Source organism: Periplaneta americana, chromosome 2 (genome assembly GCF_040183065.1).
Source record: "Periplaneta americana isolate PAMFEO1 chromosome 2, P.americana_PAMFEO1_priV1, whole genome shotgun sequence".
Classification (NCBI taxonomy): Eukaryota; Metazoa; Arthropoda; class Insecta; order Blattodea; family Blattidae; genus Periplaneta; species Periplaneta americana.
Window position 1 is genome coordinate 164,862,035 of NC_091118.1, and position 24,364 is coordinate 164,886,398.

The 24,364-nt window shown below is 34.5% G+C and overlaps 1 protein-coding gene across 2 annotated transcripts in view; it reads left to right on the forward strand.

Moving 5' to 3' along the window:
* The window catches only part of kermit (PDZ domain-containing protein GIPC-like protein kermit), a 111,757-nt gene that overhangs the window by 82,362 nt on the left and 5,031 nt on the right, over window positions 1-24,364 (forward strand). For both annotated transcript variants that reach the window (XM_069818799.1, XM_069818800.1), the window contains exons 2-4: window positions 17,834-17,930; window positions 20,475-20,608; window positions 22,032-22,170. In XM_069818799.1, coding sequence (XP_069674900.1) covers window positions 17,834-17,930; window positions 20,475-20,608; window positions 22,032-22,170 — 370 coding nt within the window. The remainder of the gene's footprint in view (window positions 1-17,833; window positions 17,931-20,474; window positions 20,609-22,031; window positions 22,171-24,364) is intronic.

A 24,364-nucleotide genomic window follows, 5' to 3' on the forward strand; every position in this document is an offset into this window, starting at 1 on the left:
TGAATGAATGAATGAATGAATGAATGAATATACATAGTCGTTCTCAGTGGTCTAATGCAGCGTTTCTCAACCATCGATTCACAGAAAATGCATGGATTCAATATTATTGTAGTTATTATTGCGTTTGGTACATTTTGAAGAAAGTCAAAAATAAAAAAATAAAAACACAGCAGAAATTTTGGACCCAAAGTATATAATGCATTAATTAGAGCTTACCCTGAGCTAAGTACACTTAACACACATAGTTTCAAGAAATAAATCAGATTAATTATTTCATTGTTTAAGCTAGTTGAGTTAAAATTGATACTCTAATATTCATGTACTTTTGTATTTTCTATTTGTATACAGACCCTTTTATTACATGCTGTATTTATTTTACCATTTATTAATGTTATTGTGTTCAATGAACTCTCTTAATTTTGTGATATATTTTGTATAACTGATCTGAACTGCGCCCGAGCACGAGCTTCTGCTCTTTTGGGCTGCAATGCTTAATGTAGCCCAAGTGTAAAGTATTAAATAAATAAATTCAAATTCAAAATAAATTCAAATTCAAAATAAAATGGAACTCTCAGCTCCAGATTAAAAGCAAGTTACTGTATCATTTCTGGGTATTTGTGAATAAAGAATACCCTAAGCTCTGCAGAAAATCTTTAAACTTATTGGTAACTTTTTCAATTACATACACATGTGAAACAAGTTTTTAAGCCATCTCTGCAATTAATACAAAATACAGAACCCGAATGTAAATTGGTACCTCACTACATCTTGTAGTATCAAACTTGGAATCACGAGTCTAAGAGATTTTGGCAAATAAAGAGTGGCTTTGTGAGAAGGATAAGTAACAAACCATTTGCTTATGTGAGTTCGAATTTAAATATTGTAAATTGTAATAATTGAGGTTAAAAATAAACATTAATAGACAACTTGATGTAAAATTTTACCTATCTTATTCCGATCCGTGAGTATCAAAAGGTCGAAAAGCTCTGGTCCAATATTTGCTTCAGTATTTAAGTATCACGAGTTTAAACTCGACCAGGGATGTTAGATTACCAGATCGAACAAGTTCGAAGTACAAATTCACCAGTTGCGAAAGTAAAGCTCCTGCTGACCTGATACAGTAAATTTGATCGTCATCATCATCATCATCATCATCATCATAATCATCATCATCATCATCATCTGTCGACCTGGTTGGCGAGTTGGTATAGCGCTGGCCTTCTATGCCCAAGGTTGCGGGTTCGATCCCGGCATTTAACTGTGCTTAAATTCGACAGGCTCATGTCAGTAGATTTACTGGCATATAAAAGAACTCCTGCGGGACAAAATTCCGGCACATCAGGCGACGCTGATATAACCTCTGCAATTGCGAGCGTCGTTAAATAAAACATAACATTAACATTATCATCATCATCATCATCAGCATCATCATCATCATCACCACACGATGCTTTATTCTCTTTGGACCTTAGCATTCCTCTGAATCTCTCGCAAGACTTCCTCGTGTTTTGCAAGGACCTCCCGAGTAAATTCACTCAATAGTTCTGTATCTTTAATTATTCCATCTACTCATCAGAGCTTAGGTTTTGCTTTTGCTTCTTTGTCTTCTACTGTTTTAATCAATTATTTAACGACGCTGCATCAACTATGTGGTTATCTGGCGTCGATGAAATTGGTGCTAGAGAAGTGACATTTTGGTCTAATGAGACCAAGCATTCGCCATGGATTACCAGACATCGACCTTCCACTTGGGAAGCAACCTCGAAAAAACTAATCAAGCAATGAGCCCGAATAGACCCTAACTACTCACTCCCGAACGCAACCTACGACAAGGAGACCCCTCAACAATTGCAGTTAGAATACCTCTGATGGGTAAATGATCATCTGACCTTATCGCATGTCCGGCATATTAATCGTATAAATTATACAGGGTGATTCAAAAGGCAAGGTCAATCGGTGAGGAGATGATTCAGAGCGAGGAAAATCCTTGATCAGTTTTATTTATTTGCAACAGGCCAAGCAGTTAATTCACATCTCATGATACAATAAATACTCATTTACCGTCAGTTATTTTGATTTACAAAGCATTGATGGAATGACAATGCAACACACGCCGTGAAATGTTGTGATTGGCCAGCACGGTCTCCCGACTTAACGCCATCTGGACATCTTTGTATAGGGTTTTATGAAAGAAATGGTGTATGCTACGGAGATTACAGACAGAGATCATCTCCTCCAGGAATTAATGCAGCTGTAACAGACATCAGACTACGAAACATCTGTTAGATCTTGTGCACAGGGCAGTAAGAAAATACGCCAAGGCATGTTTGCGTGTAAACGGAAGACATTTTGAGCAGCTGTTTCAATAAAGTACTATAAAATAGTAATTATTGTAAGTCACCTTAGTTGTGAGTAAATATTTGACCTGTTGTAACTCTGAAACGGTTGCAAATAAATAAAACTGACAGAGTACTTTCCTGCTCTGAATGTCGACATGAATCATTTCCTCACTGGTTGACGTTACCATTTGAATAACCTTGTAGGATGCGGTAAATTTGCTGAGCGTAAAATGTACCTTTTTAAATAGATTATTTAACGAAGCTGTGTCAATTACAAGGTTATCTAGCGTTAATAGAATTGGTGATATCGAGATGGCATTTGGACGAATTGAATCCGAGGAATCCGGTTATTTATGCAAAAACAGCCTATGAATCCTGAATTATGCAAAATTGTAAATAAATTTAATTCCGTAGATTTGTAGCTGGAAACGTTGCTGTTTGGGTCATAGAACAATGAAACAAAACCACATTATTCAAGTCCATGCAAAAACATCTTCCTAGCTGTTACCATGATATTCGTTGAATCTGAGTAGGATTCGGGGTTAAAACCCGACGGAGGGTGATGAATTTTAAAGGATGATGTCCTTAGCATGGCTCCCTCTCAAGGAATGTAAAGTTGAGTGTTTCGTGTTATGTATTTACGGCACATAAAAGAACCTTAACCCTGATGAAGGACTTGTGACAATATTTGTCGGCCATTTCTTGCCCACGTTTAATTTCGACCTCAATAATCTCTGAAGTCGGAAACGTCGTTAAGCAAAATACTGCTACAGAATTAATATTGATTAAAACAACTGAGCAAAAGTCTACAAGTGTTACAAGTGAGACTATTGCAGAAAAGAGATTATCGTACGAGATTATTTTGATCTGTCAAGATAATTGGATGTCCAGTTCTGTGTGATGTGTATAATTGTTTCAAATAATACCTCTTTTAATCAGTATGATAAAATTAGATAAGGGAAAAAGCATTTGAGCCCTGTCGTCAGGGAATAACTTCAATTAAAACTGAGCAGCAAACAGCTGTTGTAAGACGTGCAGTTTATAACCCGAGTATTTATTGCATTACCTGACTGTTCAAGTTGACGACATATTTCAGACACACACGGTATATATTATCTGTAATTATTTGGAGATGGCAGTCCATTTGCTACTGAAAGGAACAATAATACAGTAATAATGTTATTAATATTACTGTATTAATTATTATAGCCTGGTTATTTATACAAAAACAGTTTATGAAATACATACGTATGAATATATGCACAACAGTTTACTAAAATTTGTTTCTAAAGTATAATACTTAATAATTGATATAAAATATATTTCCTCGCACCTCATGAGTATAGACGTGCTTATCAGGAGCATTCTTAAGCACTTCAGCCCAAAGATGCTTTTTGTGTGGCCGTGATGGAATGACTTGCGTGCCCACTGTAGCCTGTCCAGCTATTGCCTCACCCCGTCCGCCACACTACTTACTCATTCGCGTACTATATACAGAATGAACCAAAACTCTACCGACAAACTTTCACAGGTTCAGGATGTTGGCTTAGTGTTTTGATATGAGGAACATCTGGTCTCCGGTGGCTTATTATATTATATTGTATTATATTGTATTATATTATATTATATTATATTATATTATATTATATTGTGTTATATTGTATTGTATTGTATTATATTATATTATATTATATTATATTATATTATATTATATTATATTATATTATATTATACAGTGCGATCGAAAAGTCCCTCCGCAACTCTATTAGTACTAGTAACTCCAGAATACAACCCTGTAGAAAGTTGGCACTCCCCGATTCATACCGGTTTGACAACCTCACACTCCCAGTCCATCATATTAGTGGCCAGTGCTGCCACTTGAATTCTCCACCAAATACACTTGAATTCTCTGCCTAGTGGATTCTCGGCCACACAAGTAGTGCGGAGAGACTTCTGGATCGTACTGTATTATATTATATTATACTTATATACAGTTGAACCGTAAGTAATGTCATTAATTTCAGGAGGTTATTCTTTGAGATATCTATTTCAAACAAAAATGTTTAATACAGTTTTGCTCTTTTTCGCTTACTTTCCGAGGTAAAAATCGTTATATGTGAAACATTTCATAGTGCATGTTCGAAAAGCCATTGATTTAATTCCCAATATGCTCGATCAAGTTAAGAGAGCAGTGTATTATGATGACTATTACACTCTTACTACGTCATACTACTTTTGACCAATAAAACGGTACGAAAGGACGTATTTCAACCAATCATGATTGCTTATCGCACAATTTTATCGCGTCCCTAGCATTTGTTTAATTTTATCGCGTCCCTAGCATTTGTTTCTTTGTTTGCCAACATTTGAAACTGCGCTGGTCTGGACGTCAAAAAAATATATATAAAATTACAAACCACTCCAGTCGATGCACAGCAGTTTCAAATATGACTCGCATTGGCATTCAAGAACAAGAATTAATAAAAATCACTGATCATACCTATGCATATTCTGAAATCCGATTTACAAATAAATGAAGAGCACCATTCGGAAATCCTGAATAAGTTGAATACACCATGTAGGCCTAAATCAATTAGTTCCACTTCTATTACGCACACGTCCAATATAACATCAATTGAACCACCAACCACATTCAAATTTGAAAATTGTACATTCAATAATTATTCCTTTTAAAATTATTCATGTTTATTTTTTATGTCATCGTCGTTAATTAAAACTTTTCTAACACTTGTGTACTAGTATATTAGTTAGGTTATGTTATAGCTTCTGCTATATGATATTATGGATAGTCACGTATCAGAGATTGTTTAATATTAAGATTTATTGAAAATCATCTGTCAAGTGACGTTGATTACTGGGATTCGGATAATTGAAGTGGAATGTTGCATTTTACTAAAAATGAAACTGAATCAACAAAGCCTTCTTGACTAGTAACATTGCCATCGTGTATAATAGATCGAGAACTTCTCGACGAGAAGGCATTGTTCACTACTGCCATCTAGCATGCATCTAGCGTAATATTTGTAATGTTGAGATGGTACAATAATACATTTGAAGACAGTTGTATTTTCGTAAGTCAATTAATATTTTATTGTATTGGAGTACTTCGTTACTTCTAATCTTTATATACTTTCTTCTAATCGTGTAATAGTCAATTAAATCCCACTCGAGTTTTGATTTTCTCTAGATAAATCAAAACGTCTAGTGAGATTACTGTTGATAAATGATGTCTTTTAAAAATGCAGAAATTTTATCGGAACAAATGTAACATTTTAAAACTTTTTTTAGAACGAAAAGTTATATTTTTTCATATATATATATATATATATATATATATATATATATATATATATATATATATATTCGTTAATTAGGTTACTTTAACTATTATTATTAATTGCAATTATTGTGTGTAATTAAGTTGTGTTTTCTCACTTGTAGTGTAAATGACTACATAAATTATTCCCATTTGGCAGTGACACATCTGGAAGGGGAGGCCTCGGTGCCTCTTATACAAATCTGTAAATCGTATAGAACTCACCATCATCATCATAATCTACCAATATTTTGTACAAATCGCATGGAACGTCCGACACTACAGATGTTCCACATACGTTTTAAATACTCATATTACATCACGCTTTTGACTCATCATTCTGGACTTCTATTTGTTGCAGCTCAGTTGGTTAAAGTTAATGTTATGTACGGCTAATGAAACACTTTAGCGTTGTGATTATTTGATTTACACTTGCATAAAAACAAATGGCGCCCAAGTGTAGTGAACATGAAACAGTTATTGCCTTTCAGTAGAACGCAGACCCACATCTGGCTTTTTACAGGACTTTTAACCAGTCGTTATCCTGAAAATCACATTATAGTGAAATAATAAAATATGTTTTGTTTCTGTGAAGCCTTTGCATCAGTGAGATATTATACATAGACCCTCATATAATGTTGGGCCTTGACAATAACAATTTTTTTAAATTTTAGTAGGTTATTTTACGACACTTTATCAACATCTTAGGTTATTTAGCTTCTGAATGAGATGAAAGTGATAATGCCGGTGAAATGGGTCCGGAGTCCAGCATCGAAAGTTACCCAGCATTTGCTCATATAGGGTTGAGGGAAAACCCCAGAAAAAACCTCAACCAGGTAACTTGCCTCCATAACTTTAAAACCAAAATACTTTAACAAGCTCCGTCATTTTAGTATACGATTTTCACACTTAAGTATTGTTGGATGCCTATAACTAAGGCAAACTTTATATTATCTTGGTTTCCTCTCTTACTCTCCTGGGTTCTGAGAGTATATATATATATATATATATATATATATATATATATATATATATATTAGTAGTTTATTTTACGACGCTTTATCAACATCTTAGGTTATTTAGCGTGTGAATGAGACGAAAGTGATAATGCCAGTGAAATGAGTCCGGGGTCCAGCACCGAAAGTTACCCAGCATTTGCTCATATTGGGTTGAGGGAAAACCCCGGAAAAAACCTCAATTAGGTAACTTGCCCCGACCGGGAATCGAACCCGGGCCACCTGGTTTCGCGGCGAGACGCGCTAGCCGTTACTCCACAGGTGTGGAGAGAGTATAGTATACTAGATCATACTTCATACATGATTATGTTGTAAGATGTGTGTGCAGAGACACGAAGTATAGTATAATATATCTGCATTTGTGCTCTAACTGTAACCTACAGGATTTTTTCAACATTTTCCCTCATTTCAGTGACTTTTTTGAAGTGTAAAATTATATTGAACGTTAAAAATAAAACAACAAATGTCTCAGGATTCAGGGGGTTAAGTTCTAACATTGCGAGACGTTAGTGTGTATGTGTGTGACATTTAGATATCTCCTGGAATGTATGCAAAACACCATTCTCTTTGAATTTAATTTTGTAAGCATTTAAATGTATTCTTTCTGTTACGAATTATTGCTTTGTAGTATTAGTGTTTTGTCATGATTAAAACGTATTATTATCAAAGCTCGGAACTTGGGGACTTGTGTCCTTGCACGCGGCTAAACGACCGGACTTCAATGTCAACAAACTCCCGCTTCCCGCACGTAGGTACTGTCAGGTCTGCTAGAAAAGTGGTTACTGGCTGCAACAACATATTGATAGTATTATGGTAGGTCGAAACACGTAATTTTATAGCATGTATAATAAAAATAAACATCAGCAATATATCAAATTTACTGTTCTGCTCTGTATATTTTATTACAGTGTATGACTACGAACATTCGAAGATTTTCGAACCCATAACTTCTTCGCCTTTTAGTTAAACATGATTTGAAACGAGAAAAACTTATTTCCACGTCACATGAAATGATGGGAGCAAACTTAAAATAAATGTTTTAACTGTCACTGTTTTTTGTTCGATTTTCAGCAGTTGCTAGCTGATCTCATATCTGAGAAAGATAAGTATATCCTAAATTTTTCTCGAAAATAGTTTTCAATTTGTGTGTCACTACTAAGGCAGGTCCCTCGATGATTTGATCCATGGCTATGGACAAATTTTCCACCAATTTAAGGGACTGCAATGTCTTTCAATGAATGCCGTTTCCAGCCTTTAGTTTGTGTGTGGCACAACTTACAAGCTATAAGCTCTCCATTCGAAGAAAATAATGTATCTCCTCCGAATTCCTCCACGAAATTCAGTACCTAAAATTTAAAAAATATATTTTCAAACTTTTATAATACCCATTCGAATAACACGTATTTTCTAATTCCTCTAACAGACCATTTATTTGTAATTCTCTGATTGTCATTGGCTTCAACATGACACAGTTTCCTCGTCCGTATATGTGACCACTTTCTTAGTACATACGACTGTCCTTGAGCGCTTACAGCGTGAGCTTTGTGTACGTTGTACCTGTAACCTTACCATGTACACGACACACAAGTCCCCAAGTTCCGAGCTTTGATTATTATGTGGATCTACGAAAGAGCTGTTAGATGTACAGATGAACTGAATGTGTAACAGCATGCACCCGTCATTCCCATGCCATGCTATTGGACTCTACACCGTAAGGTTGAAAGTGCTCCATTTACAGTGTGGGGCCTGTATACTGTATAGCAGTGAATTGAACGGAAGACGATAAGCTGCACAATCAATAATAGAAGGAATTTCGATAACGTGAAGCCAGTTAACGATAACGGAAACCTTAGAACCGTAGCTAAAGATTTAAGAAGAATGACGTTTTATATCTTGTTATGAGAGCTGCTTAGTATCTGTCATATATTTGTACAGTCCTGACTCGCTTACGGAATTCATGCTGATATAAAATATCCCATTATTAACCCAGATATGCCTACTGTCCTATTAAAAGGACAGTGGTCAATGTTTCAAATTACCCTCCCTACAGTTAACGCATTTGATTTTTCACAGGTGTCACTATTACTGGTCTTAATTAGAGGCTTGCTAGGTGTGGTAAGACTGGTAATTAGAGTTCTGGTCATCGTTGAGTTTGAGATATGGACGTGAGAATTGTTCGTTTATTTCAGCTATGGCATCCGAGACGCAAATCAAATAAGAATGTTAAATATTTTTACAATTCGGAATTATTTTAGAAATTGTTGTAGATCAAATGACTACTAATAAACATAAATATAACGTGAAACTTCAATGCGTTCGAAATATCTATTCATTGCGACATGACAATGACGAAAACTTATGTGTCCTTTTAAAAGGACAGTAGGCATATCCCCATATATTTTGAAATTGTTTCGCTATTTCAATTTTAGTGGATTTTTCCTGCATGAAATGCTATCTACGTTTGAAAATTATGCTACGGGCGAAATTTCATCTCAAATACAGACATATCACTATAATGCAGCTTACAAATGCCACAGAGTTCGTGTTCACACAAAATTGGGTTTCTGGCGTCTTGTCAGCCCACTGAGGTGTGTGAATATGAATGGAAAAGTTGAGACAGTGTCGGGTGTAGTTGTTCGGTAGTTAGTCGGCAGAGCGTTGGTTCGCTAAGCTAAAGATCCCGGGATCGATTCGCGGCTCCCGAACAATTTTTCCTTTGAAATTATTCAAGTCTGCTTCACAGGGATATATACCTGAAAGCCAGATTTGTACAGCAAGATCTGTTTACAAGTGGAGGACTGGTGACGTTCTGGAGGGAGGTATTGAACGGACATAAGTTTCTATTGTTTTTCATTTAGTATTTTTGGAAGAGGTCTTATTTTCTTTCTAAATTGTCATTGTCATAACAATGTAGATTTTAGAAAATGAACTGAAACCTGTCTTTCGACATTGCCACAGCAACTGCTTCATTATATGTATCGTCACTTCTCTCCCAATATAACCTCCTCCTCGAAACTTCAACACACTTTTCGCCTATTACTTATTTTTACGCATCAATAGCAATACGGTACTATTCAGTGACGAAAGTATTCTAGAGTTAAAACGAATTTAGCAACAATGCATCATTCTTCAGAATAATATTAGTAGTAATAATAAGGAAACTATAATAAAATAATAACGTAATGATTTGTTAATAATAATAATAATAATAATAATAATAATAATAATAATAATAATAATAATAATAATAATAATAATAATAATAATATTAATAATTGTAAATTACAACAATTACATTGTTTCCTTTCATGTAAGCATAGTATACAATTATTCCTCAAAATGTATGCTCATATGCCTACTGTCCTTTTAAAAGGACACCTGTTTCTAGCCGATCCAGTTACAACCAGAATGTTTCGACACCATACAAATAATTCAGTTATATACTGCATTAAATGAGATTTGAAAAATACACAAAAATTGCAACAAAAAATTTCAGGCATATCTGGGTTAATTGAGGACCTCCCCGAAATAAGGGCGTAACCTACAAATTTATGACTCACGTTTCAGGAGAAAGGGCAATAATTTCAGGAGCATATTTCGTTAGGCCTATATTTACTAGCAGAACCATTTGACTAATCAAAGATATACGTTTCTTCAGCTATTGAATTTAATAATTATTTTTTTATAAATGAATGCTTCAAAATTACTTTTTTGCTCGATCGTGTTTCTTGTATTTACAGCTATTGTTGTTAGGCCTTGAAAGTTAGAATTCCCATACAGAAACTTGTTGCTAGGGAAACCATTCTTCATAACATAAAACTACATTAAAATAGATCCATTACAGTGCACTTGTTACTTAGTTATCATTACAATGTAGTTTTGAGAAGGATTTGGAATAATATTGCTCTAAATTTTCATTGCAAAATATATTGTATTTGCAATTTTAAAAATATTATCTTGCAAAAAGTGTTGTACAATACACGTTTGTGAAGTGCATTACAAAATCTTGTATCATAATATAGTATTTCCACCTAAGTTACATATTTCATTAATTTGATGTTACATCTTTCTTCCGGGGAGGTGTTCAATTGTAAAAACCTACAGTAAAATAAATGACATGTACCTTAAGTATTATAATTATTAACTTAACATTTATTGAGCAAATTAAAATTTCCTGCTTCACTTAAAATCAGAACAATGGTTTGCTTGTTTTAAACACTGCCTACTCTATCTAATTTATTACTTCATTTTATTGTTTTTACCATTCAGTGAATTCTTGTGAATTCACCGTTGTGGAGTAACGGTTAGTATATCTGACCGTGAAACGAGCGGGTCCGGGTTCAAATCCTAGTTGGACAAGTTACTTGGTTTAGATTTTTTCCAGGGTTTTCCATAAACTCATTAAGAGCAAATGCTGGGCAGCTTTCGGCTGTGGATCCTGGACTCATTTCGCTAGCATTATCACCTTCATCTCATTCAGATGCTAGATAACAATAGCAGTTGATAAAGCGTCGTAAAATAACTAATTATAAAAAAAGAATTCTCTTTCGACGCTACACTGTAGAGACATTTGCAGTATAAAATTAAACGTTGGCCTACATGGGTATTATATCTGCGAGAAAAGCACGGAACTAGGTGAGACAAAATACAGCCGATAATTTTTGCTGGGTCAAAATTTCATTGTATAGCCTACTCTAAATCTATGTGGAATCTTTAAGTTTACTTCTTTTCAGAAGGAAGCAATGCTAAGAAAATTAATCGCCTCTTAAAAATTAATTTTCCCCAGCCGCATGTGGATCGCGATATTAGGTCTAGGAGTAATGACCAAGGAGGTTTAACTCTTATGATGCAATGTATATCCTCATAGAAATTCCTTAATTTTCCACTTTATGGGCAGAGTGTGTTAGCTGTGTTCCTATGGTAATGATGGGAAGAAATTGGTTATAAGTGTTGTCAATCAATTTAAATATACTCGTATATTATGAATAGGTACCCATTATCTACAGAATTTTTCAGTTTTATAACATCGATAATATTGTTGAACTATAAAATAGTATTTTTGTGTAGCCGAGTTACAATTCCAGTCAGAGACAATGTATCCATATTAGCCAAATTTGTTCAATTGGTTAGTTTAATAATGTGGCATATTATGGACGATTTTGACTAAAGATAAAGACTGTTTATAATGCTGATGTACAAAAAATTAATTATGTATCGTTACTTAAACCGAGCAATGTATAAATAATGTCAAATATCTTACTTTTGAGATTATAAAGTACGGTGTGTATTTTTTTAGCATTCCATAAAGCGAAAGTACATCCTTTTGTTTGGGTGCATATTGGATTAATTTATATGTCTCTTCTGAATAACAGTTAAACAATAAACTCTAAACAGTAACATCATTCGCCACATGATAAAGGGGCTGAATTATTGGGGAGCGCGTGAAGCGTGCAATGAGAAAGTAACTTCAACAATGAGACACTGATTTTTTTCAGTACCGGTATGCCAAATGCAGTTTTTGATCACTACTATTCTCTGAAACGTAGGACAACATCCTAGTCAAATAGTACCTGTGGCCATATAAATGTCTGTTTTATGCGGAGAATGAGGAATATTTGTAAAGTTCCTGTTGTAAAATGAGAAAGTTGGAAGCGTTGGTCTGGAGAATTGAGGGAATTTGAGGAAGAGTGGGGGAAGTTGCCGGAGAATCACTTGACCAGAACCGACACATGTTAATGATAATGACTGTTACATGTAACCAAGGACAAAGAGTTCAACCACTTTTTACAGGTTGAAATAATAAAAACGTGTCTGTCCTCTCTTGCAACAAGATTGAATTATATTTACAATCAAATATAACAAGTTGAAGATTAGTAGATCCATCTAACGAAAGTGTTCTCAGTTTCCTGAATGACGGAGTAGTTATGAAATATTTTCATATTATTCTACTTAATTACTTCAAACGAGCTGTGCCAATACAAATTAGATATATGAGTAAGCCTATACATTTTATACGATAACTAAGATAGCTAATTGTTGTTTATGTAAGTTGTCAAATTGTGGAGACTGTATTCTTCCTTATTGCTCTGTGTTTGCAATTTTCTTTCTCGATGAAAAAAATTAATTAGTTGAAATTATATATATATATATATATATATATATATATATATAGTTTTCATATTTTAATTGTATCTATGATGTCGCTAATTAATTATACCTACATAAAGAAAAATACCATTCATGTGGACAAGAAAAGCGCTGTGGCGAGCAATTTAATTATAATTTTCATAGAAATTATTACTGATATATATTTGTTATACAGGGTGGACCGTAAGTAATGTCATTAATTTCAGGGGGTTATTCCTTGAGATATTTCAAACAAAAAAGTTTAATTCAATTTTGCTCGTTTTTGCTTTCTTTTCGAGAAAAAAATGTTTTCTTAGTAAACATTTCATAACGTGTTTTGGGAAAGCTATTGATTGAATTCCCAATATGCTCAGTCAATTTAAGGGAGCAGTGTATTATGATAAAGAATGAATGAAAGAATTTTAGTTGTGTCCTTTACATGTGCAGAAATTTGATCCGAACAAATAATATAACACTTTAAAATTTCTTCACACAACGAAAAGTTGTAAATTTTATAGAGGGTCTTGTTCTCTGCTTATTGATTGATTGTTTCGATTATTGATATTACACTTTTTATATGAAATTATATTTCTCATCTATATGCAGTGGCGGCTCGTGAATTTGTGGATTGGGGGAGCTGCAGTAGATTTTGGTACATACAAATTTCACTTATTGATATCATTACTAATGAGTATAGGACAAAAATAAATGCACTACATATCGAAAAATCAAAACTTCCTGACTTAGTTGGCAGATGTCTGTGGCATCATTTGCCATAATCGCTAAAAAAAACTAATACCATCGATTTCAGTCTGAATTTCAGATCGGCAGACACTCAACATGCAATCTATCAGTTCATTCTGAATTGTTTTAGAACTATCTTTAAACAGTGGCATGTTTCAAATGATTTTTTAGAAGCTCGTTTAGATTACTCACGAACTATAGCAACCCACGAAATACACCAGGGTTCTTCGAATCGTTTTTTCATCATGTCCCCTAAAGGGAAGTTCATATTGGCCACAAAATCAATATTTTAAAAACAATTTCACTATTTTTTCTCATTTCTTGATTATGTTTGAGAATGTTTGTTCTGTTCGCTTCACTTAGTTGCGCAGCAATATTAGTTTTGCCTAACATTGCCAATGAAACAACATTTTTCAGGTGAGACAGCGAAGATTCGTGATTTTTAATTTTTAGGAGCAAATGTCCTAAATCTATCACACCACTCCTAGTCTATGCAGTATCACCACCGAAGAGGAGGCAAGGAAAACAAAATACAGAATTTTTTTTTGTTCACATCCACATAACCACAAATGTTTAGCGTAAATTTCATTGTTATACTTCCTTACATATATGCACTATTTCGGCTGGATGAAGCTTGAATAAGATTTAAGTCGGGTAACGGACGACCACTTTATTTCACTTCATTACATCAATCTTCTCCGCAAGGGAAAGTTGAGAAAAATAAAATTAATATTCTGTAATTCACACACACTCATGCTTGCACATTTGCACTGGTTAAGTTACGGTACTAAGACGTCACACCAAAGCAACACTCAGATATACTGATGGTCAACAATGTTCTAAAAGTGGAAAAGAAGTCTCTTTCGTATTTTACATCCTATATTAAAAGGATTCTACTCGTGCAATCATTTTGAGTTAAGGCAAATATTAGGTTCTGCTGGAGGCTGGGTATATACGTAATAATAAGGCAAAAGAGAATATTAATTTCGTTATATTAACTCGATAAGATTCTACAACAATAAGTAGCCTATGTGAAGAGAAAATAAAAATTTTGTCATTAAGTTTCAAGGGAATAGAGAATCCATTTGACGTAGCATTACAATAGCGGTGTGGGAAGGGAGGAAAGAAATCTTCCCTTGTGGCCTGGCTCTGCAAGCCACTGCAGCGAAATATGGGTTTTAAACAGCGGCAGTTTCCCTCTGCTTCCCTTCACCTCTCTACCCCCTGACCTTCAAGAGACACTCTCTATGAGCTGTCCCACCCTGCAGATCCCAGGACGACTTTGAATGTCGTGTCAATTCCATTACAGTCGACGCGCAAAAAGATTATGCATAAGATAATAGTACATATTCCCGGCCACATGAAATATAAAGCAATTTACCAATAAAAGCTGTAACAATTCTTGTACAAATTAAAATAAATATTATTTTTATTTTCCTGTTAAAGCAGGGAGTGCTGCAGCTCCGCAGCTCTTATGGACGGGCCGCCCCTGTCTATATGTATGCGGAACCCGAATCACATAAAGTGAAGTGGGTAGGCATTAGACACACACACACATATTTTTTTCATATACAGAACTTTAGGTGGAGTCAGAGGACTTCTTACCAAAGGGAATCGGTTCGATTCTGGGATGTTCTTGTAAAATGGCGACGGAAAAGCGGTCGTGGGCTATTGTCTTTCTCCAAATATATCTGTTTTCGCGTTAATCATTTCAACACTGCGCCATTATTGCATTATTATCAACTTATTGTCTCTGAATCTACATAGTTTAAAGGATTTATAAATAAAAATGTAGATTACAAATTTTTAAGAGATAAAAACTGATAACGGCGTCCTAATAGCTCGGACGCTAAGTCTTCTGTGTATTCTGCAGAAGAGAGTGGGTTCGATTCTTAGTCCATACCAACCATTTTTAAGGCCTGGGTAGCGTAGTCGGTATAGCACTGGCCTTCTGTGCTCGAGGTTGCGGTTTCGATCCCGGCTCAGGTCGATGGCATTTAAGTGTGTTTAAATGCGTCAGGCTCATGTCAGTAGATTTACTGGCGTGTAAAAGAACTCCTGCAGGACAGAATTCCGGCACACCAGCGACGCTGATATAACCTCTGCAGTTGCGAGCGTAGTTAAATAAACCATAATTTAAGAAAACTGATAACATAAAATCCTCAACTTCTAATGTCTCCTAGTAAATATTCATTTTCCTTCGTTGGCGTTTGTTTTGTTTAACATTCAACAAATTATTGCCTATCTAACACTTCAGTTAGTTAAACGTCGTCCTCCTCTATTGTATCCACCAAAGCTCTTTATCTGTCTTTCCACAAGTGTTGGATTAAAATGTTTTAATTGCGAAGTTATAATATTAATATTGTTGGAATAGGCAGGGAAGTTTCATTAATAGAAAGCATAACAATATTAGCAATACTGTTGGAAATGTTGAAAGTGGTATTCTGTTCTGAACATTCAGTTATGAAGATATAAGTGAAAGCAAAGGTAATACTTTTACCAGGAAACTGAGATACATACAACGTCATGAAATTATATGCCATCATTATAGTGACAATTAACTTTCAAAGTACATATGGCAAATGAAGGTGATTTCACAATAGAAATTTCTAATATTAGATGCAAGAACATGTTTAAACAATGATAAAATCAGACAGAATTAAAGAAGTTAGATACAAAAACTTTAAATTAGTATTATTGTCAATAGGTAGACTGCAAAAACTTGTACAGAGCCACAAATAAAATTTGGGCCACCTAATTTTACCAAGTTCCAGATACAACGCATTGCGCATGTGCAGTAAACAAGGGCGCCTAAATGTATGCTACTTGTGGATAGTCTTGCGAAGATTGTTGCCTACATGGAGGAAGACTGCTACCAAGACTCGGCCAATTTTTTAATTCCGTATCCGTACAGTGATCGAAATAAACTAACAACATATATGAAATAAAATTTCTAAGTACTAAACTATTAGGGAAAACACGGAAATTTTACATGAAGCAAATAAAGAGATAGGTTTGGAAGTAAATCCCGAAAAGATAAATTATACGATTATGTCTCATGACCAGAATATTGTACGAAATTGAAATATAAAAATAGGAAATTTATCCTTTGAAGAGGCAGAAAAATTCAAATATCTTGAAGCAACAGTACAAATAGGTATATATGACACTCGGGAGGAAATTAAACGCAGAATAAATATAGGAAATGCCTGTTATTATCCGGTTGAGAAGCTTTTGTCATCTAGTCTGTTGTCAAAAAATCTAAAAGTTAGAATTTATAAAACAGTAGTATTACCGGTTTTTCTGTATGGTTCTGAAACTTGGACTCTCACTTTGAGAGAGGAACAGAGATTAAGGGTGTTTGAGAATAAGGTGCTTAGGAAAATATTTGGGGCTCAGAGGGATGAAGTTACAGGAGAATGAAGGAAGTTACCCAATACAGAACTGCACGCATTGTATTCTTCACCTGACATAATTAGGAGCATTAAATCCAGACGTTTGAGATAGGCAGGGCATGTAGTACGTATGGACAAATCCAGAAATGCATATAGGATGTTAATTGGGAGGCTGGAGGGAAAAAAACCTTTGGGGAGGCCGAGAGTAGATGGGAGGATAATATTAAAATGGATTAGAGGGAGGTGGGATATGATGGTAGAGACTGGATTAATCTTGCTCAGGATAGGAAGCGATGGCGGGCTTATGTGAGGGCGGCAATGAACCTCCGGGATCCTTAAAAGCCATAAGAAAATAGGCCTACTATTCAAGAATTTTTTTATAATTTGAAAACTCGTTTTAAGTCAAACTGAGTATAGTTTATGTAAAAATATTTAAGTTTTTTGGCAGAATAAAATAATGTTTAGTATGATCTAATCTGGTATTCATGATATTCATATTTACAGTAAATTGTATTAGAGTTTTGTGCTACCCTGTTTTAACTTGATCTACTTTATTAAATTCCTTCTCTTTTGCTTCACTAATATTTTCATTAGGGGAGAGTCGGGTAGTATCGGACATCGGGTAATATCGGACAGTGAGTTTCTTTCATCTACCACACGATGATAGTACCTGATTGACATGGTTACGTTTCTGTGATGTCGCATAGAGAAACGTAACCATGTCATTCAGGTACTACCATATGATGGTAGATGAAAAAAACGCACTGTCCGATACTACCCGATGTCCGATACTACCCGACTCTCCCCTAAATGTGTGATTAATTGCCGCCTAAGTAATGTTAATGGTAATTTAATTCTTTCATTATTTCTTTCCAGATTTTGTTCTGCACATTGAACACACACAAAGTCGATATGACCAAACTTTTAGGAGGACAAATCGGTCTGGATGATTTTATATTTGTACACAGAAAAGGTGAGTAAGAAGTACAGACATTCGAATGGGCTAAAATGCAGCTCTCTTTTTATGATGAAATTTTTAATTAACAATTAAGACAACGCTGTGTCAGAAATAGAAATTTGCTTTATACTAATGCCAAGCATGTAACATGCTTTCAAAATGGAGTTCACTATTACAGTGTAACAGTTTTCAATGCCTTTACGATTCGTACTTGGTAACCTTACAATTACGTACCATACTGACCATAGCATCCATAGTTCGTGGATTCAAACCCAGCTGAGGACGATGAATTTTAAATTATGATAAAATCCTTCGTTTGGCTTATTCCGGACAGGAAATAAATCCGTCATAGATTTCCAGTAGGCCTATGTAAAAGAACCATTTTTTTCCGGATAGAGGGTTACAGGAAAAAAAAACTTCAGACATTTCTCGCCTAGATTGAATTTCGATGCTGAATAACTTTTGCAGTTGGAAGCGCTGTTAAAATTTAATAAGATATTACTAATACTACTACTACTACTGCTGTTGCTGCTATTTCTACTGCCAACCCTATGCTTCACCAAAATAAATCAAATGACATTTTTTGTTAGTGTTTTTGCTCGAGAGTCAAATGGATAAAAAGTTACAAAAATTTCAAAATCTGACATTACTTGCTTAGCATCGGATAAGGCTGTTACATTGATATTTGCTAGGGGGATGAACTTACTTTCTTGTATGAATCATATTAATTTATTTCTCTTATCACAGACCAATGCTAACGGTTCTTCAACAAACCAATTCCATTGTCACTTTTATAAAGATATACCATATATATGAAGAAATAAAGAAAACATAATCATTAATAATAAAACACATGCTGATAAATTGAGTTTAATAATTATTTTTTCAATCTCAATCACATTTACAATTCTTATAAACAAGAACCAATTTCTTCAAATTTAAATATCATAATAAAACTCAACTTCACGTAATTACAAGGATCCTATGAATGTCACGTATTATATAAAATTAGGTTAATAATAATGATAATAATAATAATAATAATAATAATAATAATAATAGTGATCATCATCATTGTAATCATCAATGTCAATATAAATAATTGATTAAATTGCGATCTTACTCGTGTTAATTATGTAAGCATGTGCGGGTTACAGCTGTTTCGGTGCTACTTCACACCATCCTCAGAGCCTTCTGAGGATGGTGTGAAGTAGCACCGAAACAGCTGTAAGCCGCACATGCTTACATAATTAACACGAGTAAGATCGCAATTTAATCAATTATTTATATTCAAGTGTTAAAAGTAGTGTACGAAAGATTCAACATGCAATGTCAATAATTAAAATGATATTTAAAACACTTTATCCATTGTCAAAACAATTATTCTTAAGTAGGTATGTTCATATAAGAAAATAGATAAGGCGTTTCACACGGATTTATACTTCCAATCTACAACAGTTATATTATTCGAAATTTATAAAATATTATGGAGTTATTTTATATCTCAGACTCAGATGATTTGTTGTGAAATCTATGAAAAATGAATGAAAGAAATATTATTTATATATTGTAATATGCTGCTGCATTTTAGGATCTTGAAATCAAATTCTGCAATGTAGAAGGATCAAACTTGTCAATAGTATAGAGACAGACTACATAATGAAGTTACGTTCTTCAGTTTCTGCTAGACTATCTCCATTAGGTCTACTGGTAATAGAAAATTGTAGTTTTTACAGGATGGATGGAAAGTGTTACTGACGTGTTATTTTTCACGCAGGGGCGCGGGCAGGAGGGTCAGTAGAGTCAACCGCCCCTATTCAGAAGTGAGACTTTTTACTTTTTAATGTATTATGTATTTAAAACATATTGTGTTTATGACTATGTATACTGGTTTCGTTACCATTATCGGGAGAGAGATAATCAGCAAAGAATGTTAGTCTTAAAAATTATTAACACTATGGGTAGGTTGTGGAGGAATTGTTTTGCCTCTACCAAGATGAAAATCTGCGGGCGCTCCTGAGTAAAAGCCTTTATAATTGTGATACTTCTTGGTAATGAACATCTGAAGTTGTGGAAAATGGTGGTGCGAGATCTTTAGATATTAATTGTACTGTGTCATAGATGTAGAAAAATTAAACGATTCAGAGGTACATTTCGGTTCCATCATCAGTAAAAACAGGGAAAAGGAAACGAGAATTTATCGTCCATTATTGGTGAAGGATCCAACAGATAAATTTCAACGTTTCCCTTTCCCGATGGTGGAGCCGGTATGTAGTTCCAAAGCGCTGCATAGGCTACCTTTACATCAGTGACACGGTGGAAATACCCAGAAACCTCGCATTACGCTAATCGCCATGAAAATTTCAAATCTACTTACTGAAAATGATTTATTCATTCAGTGCTTCTGTTGTTTGTGTGGGAACATTACTAATATAGGTACTTATTATTACAATATACTGATATTACGTTGAGGAAGACTTTCTCTTTACACGATATTTTATTGTAGCCTACTTTCTTTTTTGAGTTTATTAAGTAATTATTAAATATTCTTATTAATAGGTCGACCCAAAGAAATTGAGATCACAAAAATAGAAGATGCTCTGGGACTGACTATTACTGACAACGGTGCAGGATATGCTTTCATCAAGAGGATCAAAGAAGGCAGCGTTATTGATTCGATCAAACACATTCAGGTCAGACAAAAATGGAATCTGTTCGATTGTAGTGCATGAGTAAGTATATGACACCATATAAATGACACACGCTCTTTCATTATAAATAAACGCAGTGTACGTTAAGCAACCAGTTTACGGAAATTCAAACCACATGAATTGTGTGAATATTGATAAAAAGGACTCCTGATAAGATAGGTCTACTAACACCGTAAGTATCTTCTGATGCCTTGCCATCTGTGTTAGATGACACGTGTAAAATTTTACTTAGGACAATCTACGGTCTTACACATAAATTCTTTCTGTATCCCTTATACTGACTTTTTCATTCATTTTGCCAATGTAATTTACATATGTACACTTTTTCTTTCTTTAAAAAGTCTTTGCCTGAAGTTTTTCATTTGACAATTATTTCAGTAAACAATATAATTCATGTTCACAATCGAATATTATGTATTTTGAAGGCAATGTACTTTTATATTTTAGATATACTATCGGTACTTTTACGCATAAAAAATCAAGAAAAGGAAAATTATTACCTAGGGCTACTTCAAGTAAATTGACTTGTATTGTTAACATATCGGTACTTAATGTCTCATCAGTGCTTGGAATACTGGTATCTACATCTATTATTCCGATCGTAACTTCAGCTGCTTTGAAAGGATCAATTGAGGACCGTTTTTGCAAAACTTGCTAACTGAAAAAACTAAATTTTACAGGAGAGACAAAACACTATAGTAAGCAAGTTTTGCTGTATGTCTTACTTATAGCAGAAAGCAAGTTTTGAAAAAACGATCACACTTTGACACACTACAATGAAGAGAAATAACCCAATTTTACTAAGACGCTTTGAACATCATGTAGAGGCCTGCCTTATGTTAACGAATCCATCAAATTCTCAATTTTGCAGTTAGCAAGTTTTGCAAAAACGGTCCTCAATTGCTCTACTAAAATTCGAATTGAAACTAAGTTAATTACCGGTAGCTCTTTTGCTTTTTCGTAATACTTATCTTGATCAAAAACTGGTATATTTCTACTAATCTAAATATATATTTGCAGCTCCGTATTTGTAGGAGTTTAATTTTTCAAAACAAAATTATTGCTTCACTAAACTTGTAATCATATTTATATGCTTGAAGTACTCTTTGTCCTTTGTGTCAGCTCACAAATGTGATGAGAAGATTCTAAAATAATAAATATTTCTTATTAGCCTACATCTGCTGCATATGAAAATTGACAATTTTATTCTGAACAATAAGTATGGTACAATTTATTGTTTTCCTTCAGTAAACATTAAGTACCAGTAATTAATTTAAATTATGTAATGAACGCACATCAACGGACGTGCATACGTCACCAAACATCGTAAGATGAAGATTAGATTAAATTATGTATTCTAGAATTATGTATTTCCTTAAGCTATAATATGCATTCATGTTTTTAGGTTGGTGATCATATTGAAAAGATTAATTCTGAGAATCTGGTGGGAAGACGACACTTTGAAGTCGCAAAACTGCTCAAGGAAATCCCGAAAGACAGCACGTTTACAATCCGACTTGTGGAACCACTTAAGGATGGCTTCAGTAAGTGTCATCATTATTACAATATACCCGTAGTGTTAGAAATCGTGTCCGGACAACTTGTGCCAGGCAATTCGTACTATGATAGCTCGTCCCAAGTTAGAAATTTGTCCCACAATAACTTGATTCACAATTAAATCTGTCTCGCAACAACTCATACCAGAGTTAAATGATGCCTTAACAGTTTGTACCATATAATTCATTAGATTGTTGCATTAAATTGTCTTATGTTGTTGTGTAAACAAAGGCACTGTTGCCGGGATACATAGAGTACCAAATTAAAATACAAAGACTTTTTGTACACTACACATCATACTAGAGAAAAAAAGACAGAATGACATGTGAACAAAGAAATGAATGTTCGGCACTGGTCCATTTTGCTCCATCTCGCTGTTGATACCGAGGAGGTAAATATAAGCATGGTGTCGATTGAGGTAAGTGTAATGTCTCAGAGGTGGGGGTATGATGGTAGGGTCTCGATTAATCTTGCTCAGGATAGGGACTGATGGTGGGCTTATGTGAGGGTGGCAATGAACCTCCGGGTTCCTTAGAAGCCATTTGTAAGTAAGTGATGCCACAGAGATAATGGCACGAATAAAAGGAAACAGCGCAAACATCCATTGAGCATCTACTTCCATCATCAATAGGTATGTCAGTACAATTTTAAGTGAAGCATACAGGGCCGCCGACAGGATTTATGGGCCCCTGTACAATATTGTGTTCGGCCCCATTGAAAAAAAAAGTTAAAAATGACAAGTTACCAATTATTCTGACCATAATAATTATTTGTAAAATAAATAAAACATAACCCCATACAGAGATACGAATCTAAAAATATACACTTTTTGAAAACTTTTAGCAAAACTTCATATTAGCACAATATAATATATTCATCGCGCTTCTTTTTCAATTGGGCCTACATAGTATGCTTCGTGATGAAACTTTCGTCTTTTCGTTGTCGTTTGTTTCGTTTCGTTTTCATAAAACATTATTCTTAAATAGCAGTAATTTCTGACTTGCAGGCTAACATCAACAAACAAATCTCCTTGGCTTCATTGATGCAAAATCATCAATTATATCATCAAAATTTAAAGACCTAGCAAGATCGCTCTCCAGACTAAGGAGGACAAGGTTACTCACACATTGTTACTCTGCATACATTTTTATTTCCTTCGTTTTGTTTGAAGTTGGTGTAAAATTGAGTGTTGCTAGTGAAGGTGCAGAAAATAAACCAATCTCAAGCCCGTCTGTTCAGGTTGTCAAAAATGAAGACAGTTCATACTTAGAAGTGAACACTGATGGTTGTGGCTGTTGATGGTTGTGGCTGTCTAGAAAAAAATTCTGATAACAGTAGTATTGAATCAGAACAAGCAAACAATAGTAAAAATGCTATGTTAATATGTGCAAGTGAAACAAATTTACCCACACCAGTTCCTAACTCTGAGTCATGGCAAGTAACATGCGACCTTGGAAAAGTAAGAAGTGACAGACAAATTATAAGTGTCACTGAATGTGTTCTTCGAAAAAGTAACCCCAACCTGCCTATAGTAATAATCTTCCAAGTGACGGAACAAGAGCCTTTCCAGTATTATTTTCAAAACTCAAGAATGAAGAATGTGCATCTTAATTACACAACTTTTAACACTTCAGAATATGTATTATATGTCTTTCACGTGTAAAATTCTATCGTACCTCGTTAACAGGCCGAAACATGTTAACCAGGTACGATAGAATTTAACACGAGAAAGACATATAATACATATTTCGAAATGAAGAATGTGTTCCCAGAGACTGGCTAGTGTGGAGTGAAACAAATCGGTCACTGTACTATTTTCCCTGATTTGTTTCATTCCACACTAGCCAGTCTCTGGGAACACATTCTCCATTCTTGAATTTTGAAAATACTGTAATACTGTTTTTGGAAAGGTCTTGTTTTCGAACAACACATTCAATGACGCAATTTGTCTGCTGCTTTTAGTTTTCCAAGGTCGCTCAATTTCACACCAACTTCAAACAGCGTTCTACTCCCTTCCTTAATATTCTTACAATTTTTCTGTCTCTCCTTGCGTTTCTCAGCTCCCGACTTATGCTTCTACTTGTCAATTGTCCATTGGTAATGAACAAAATTTACTAGAAAAACAACAACGAAAAGACGAAAGTTTCGTCACGGAACGTAATGTAGGCCCTACTGAAAAGG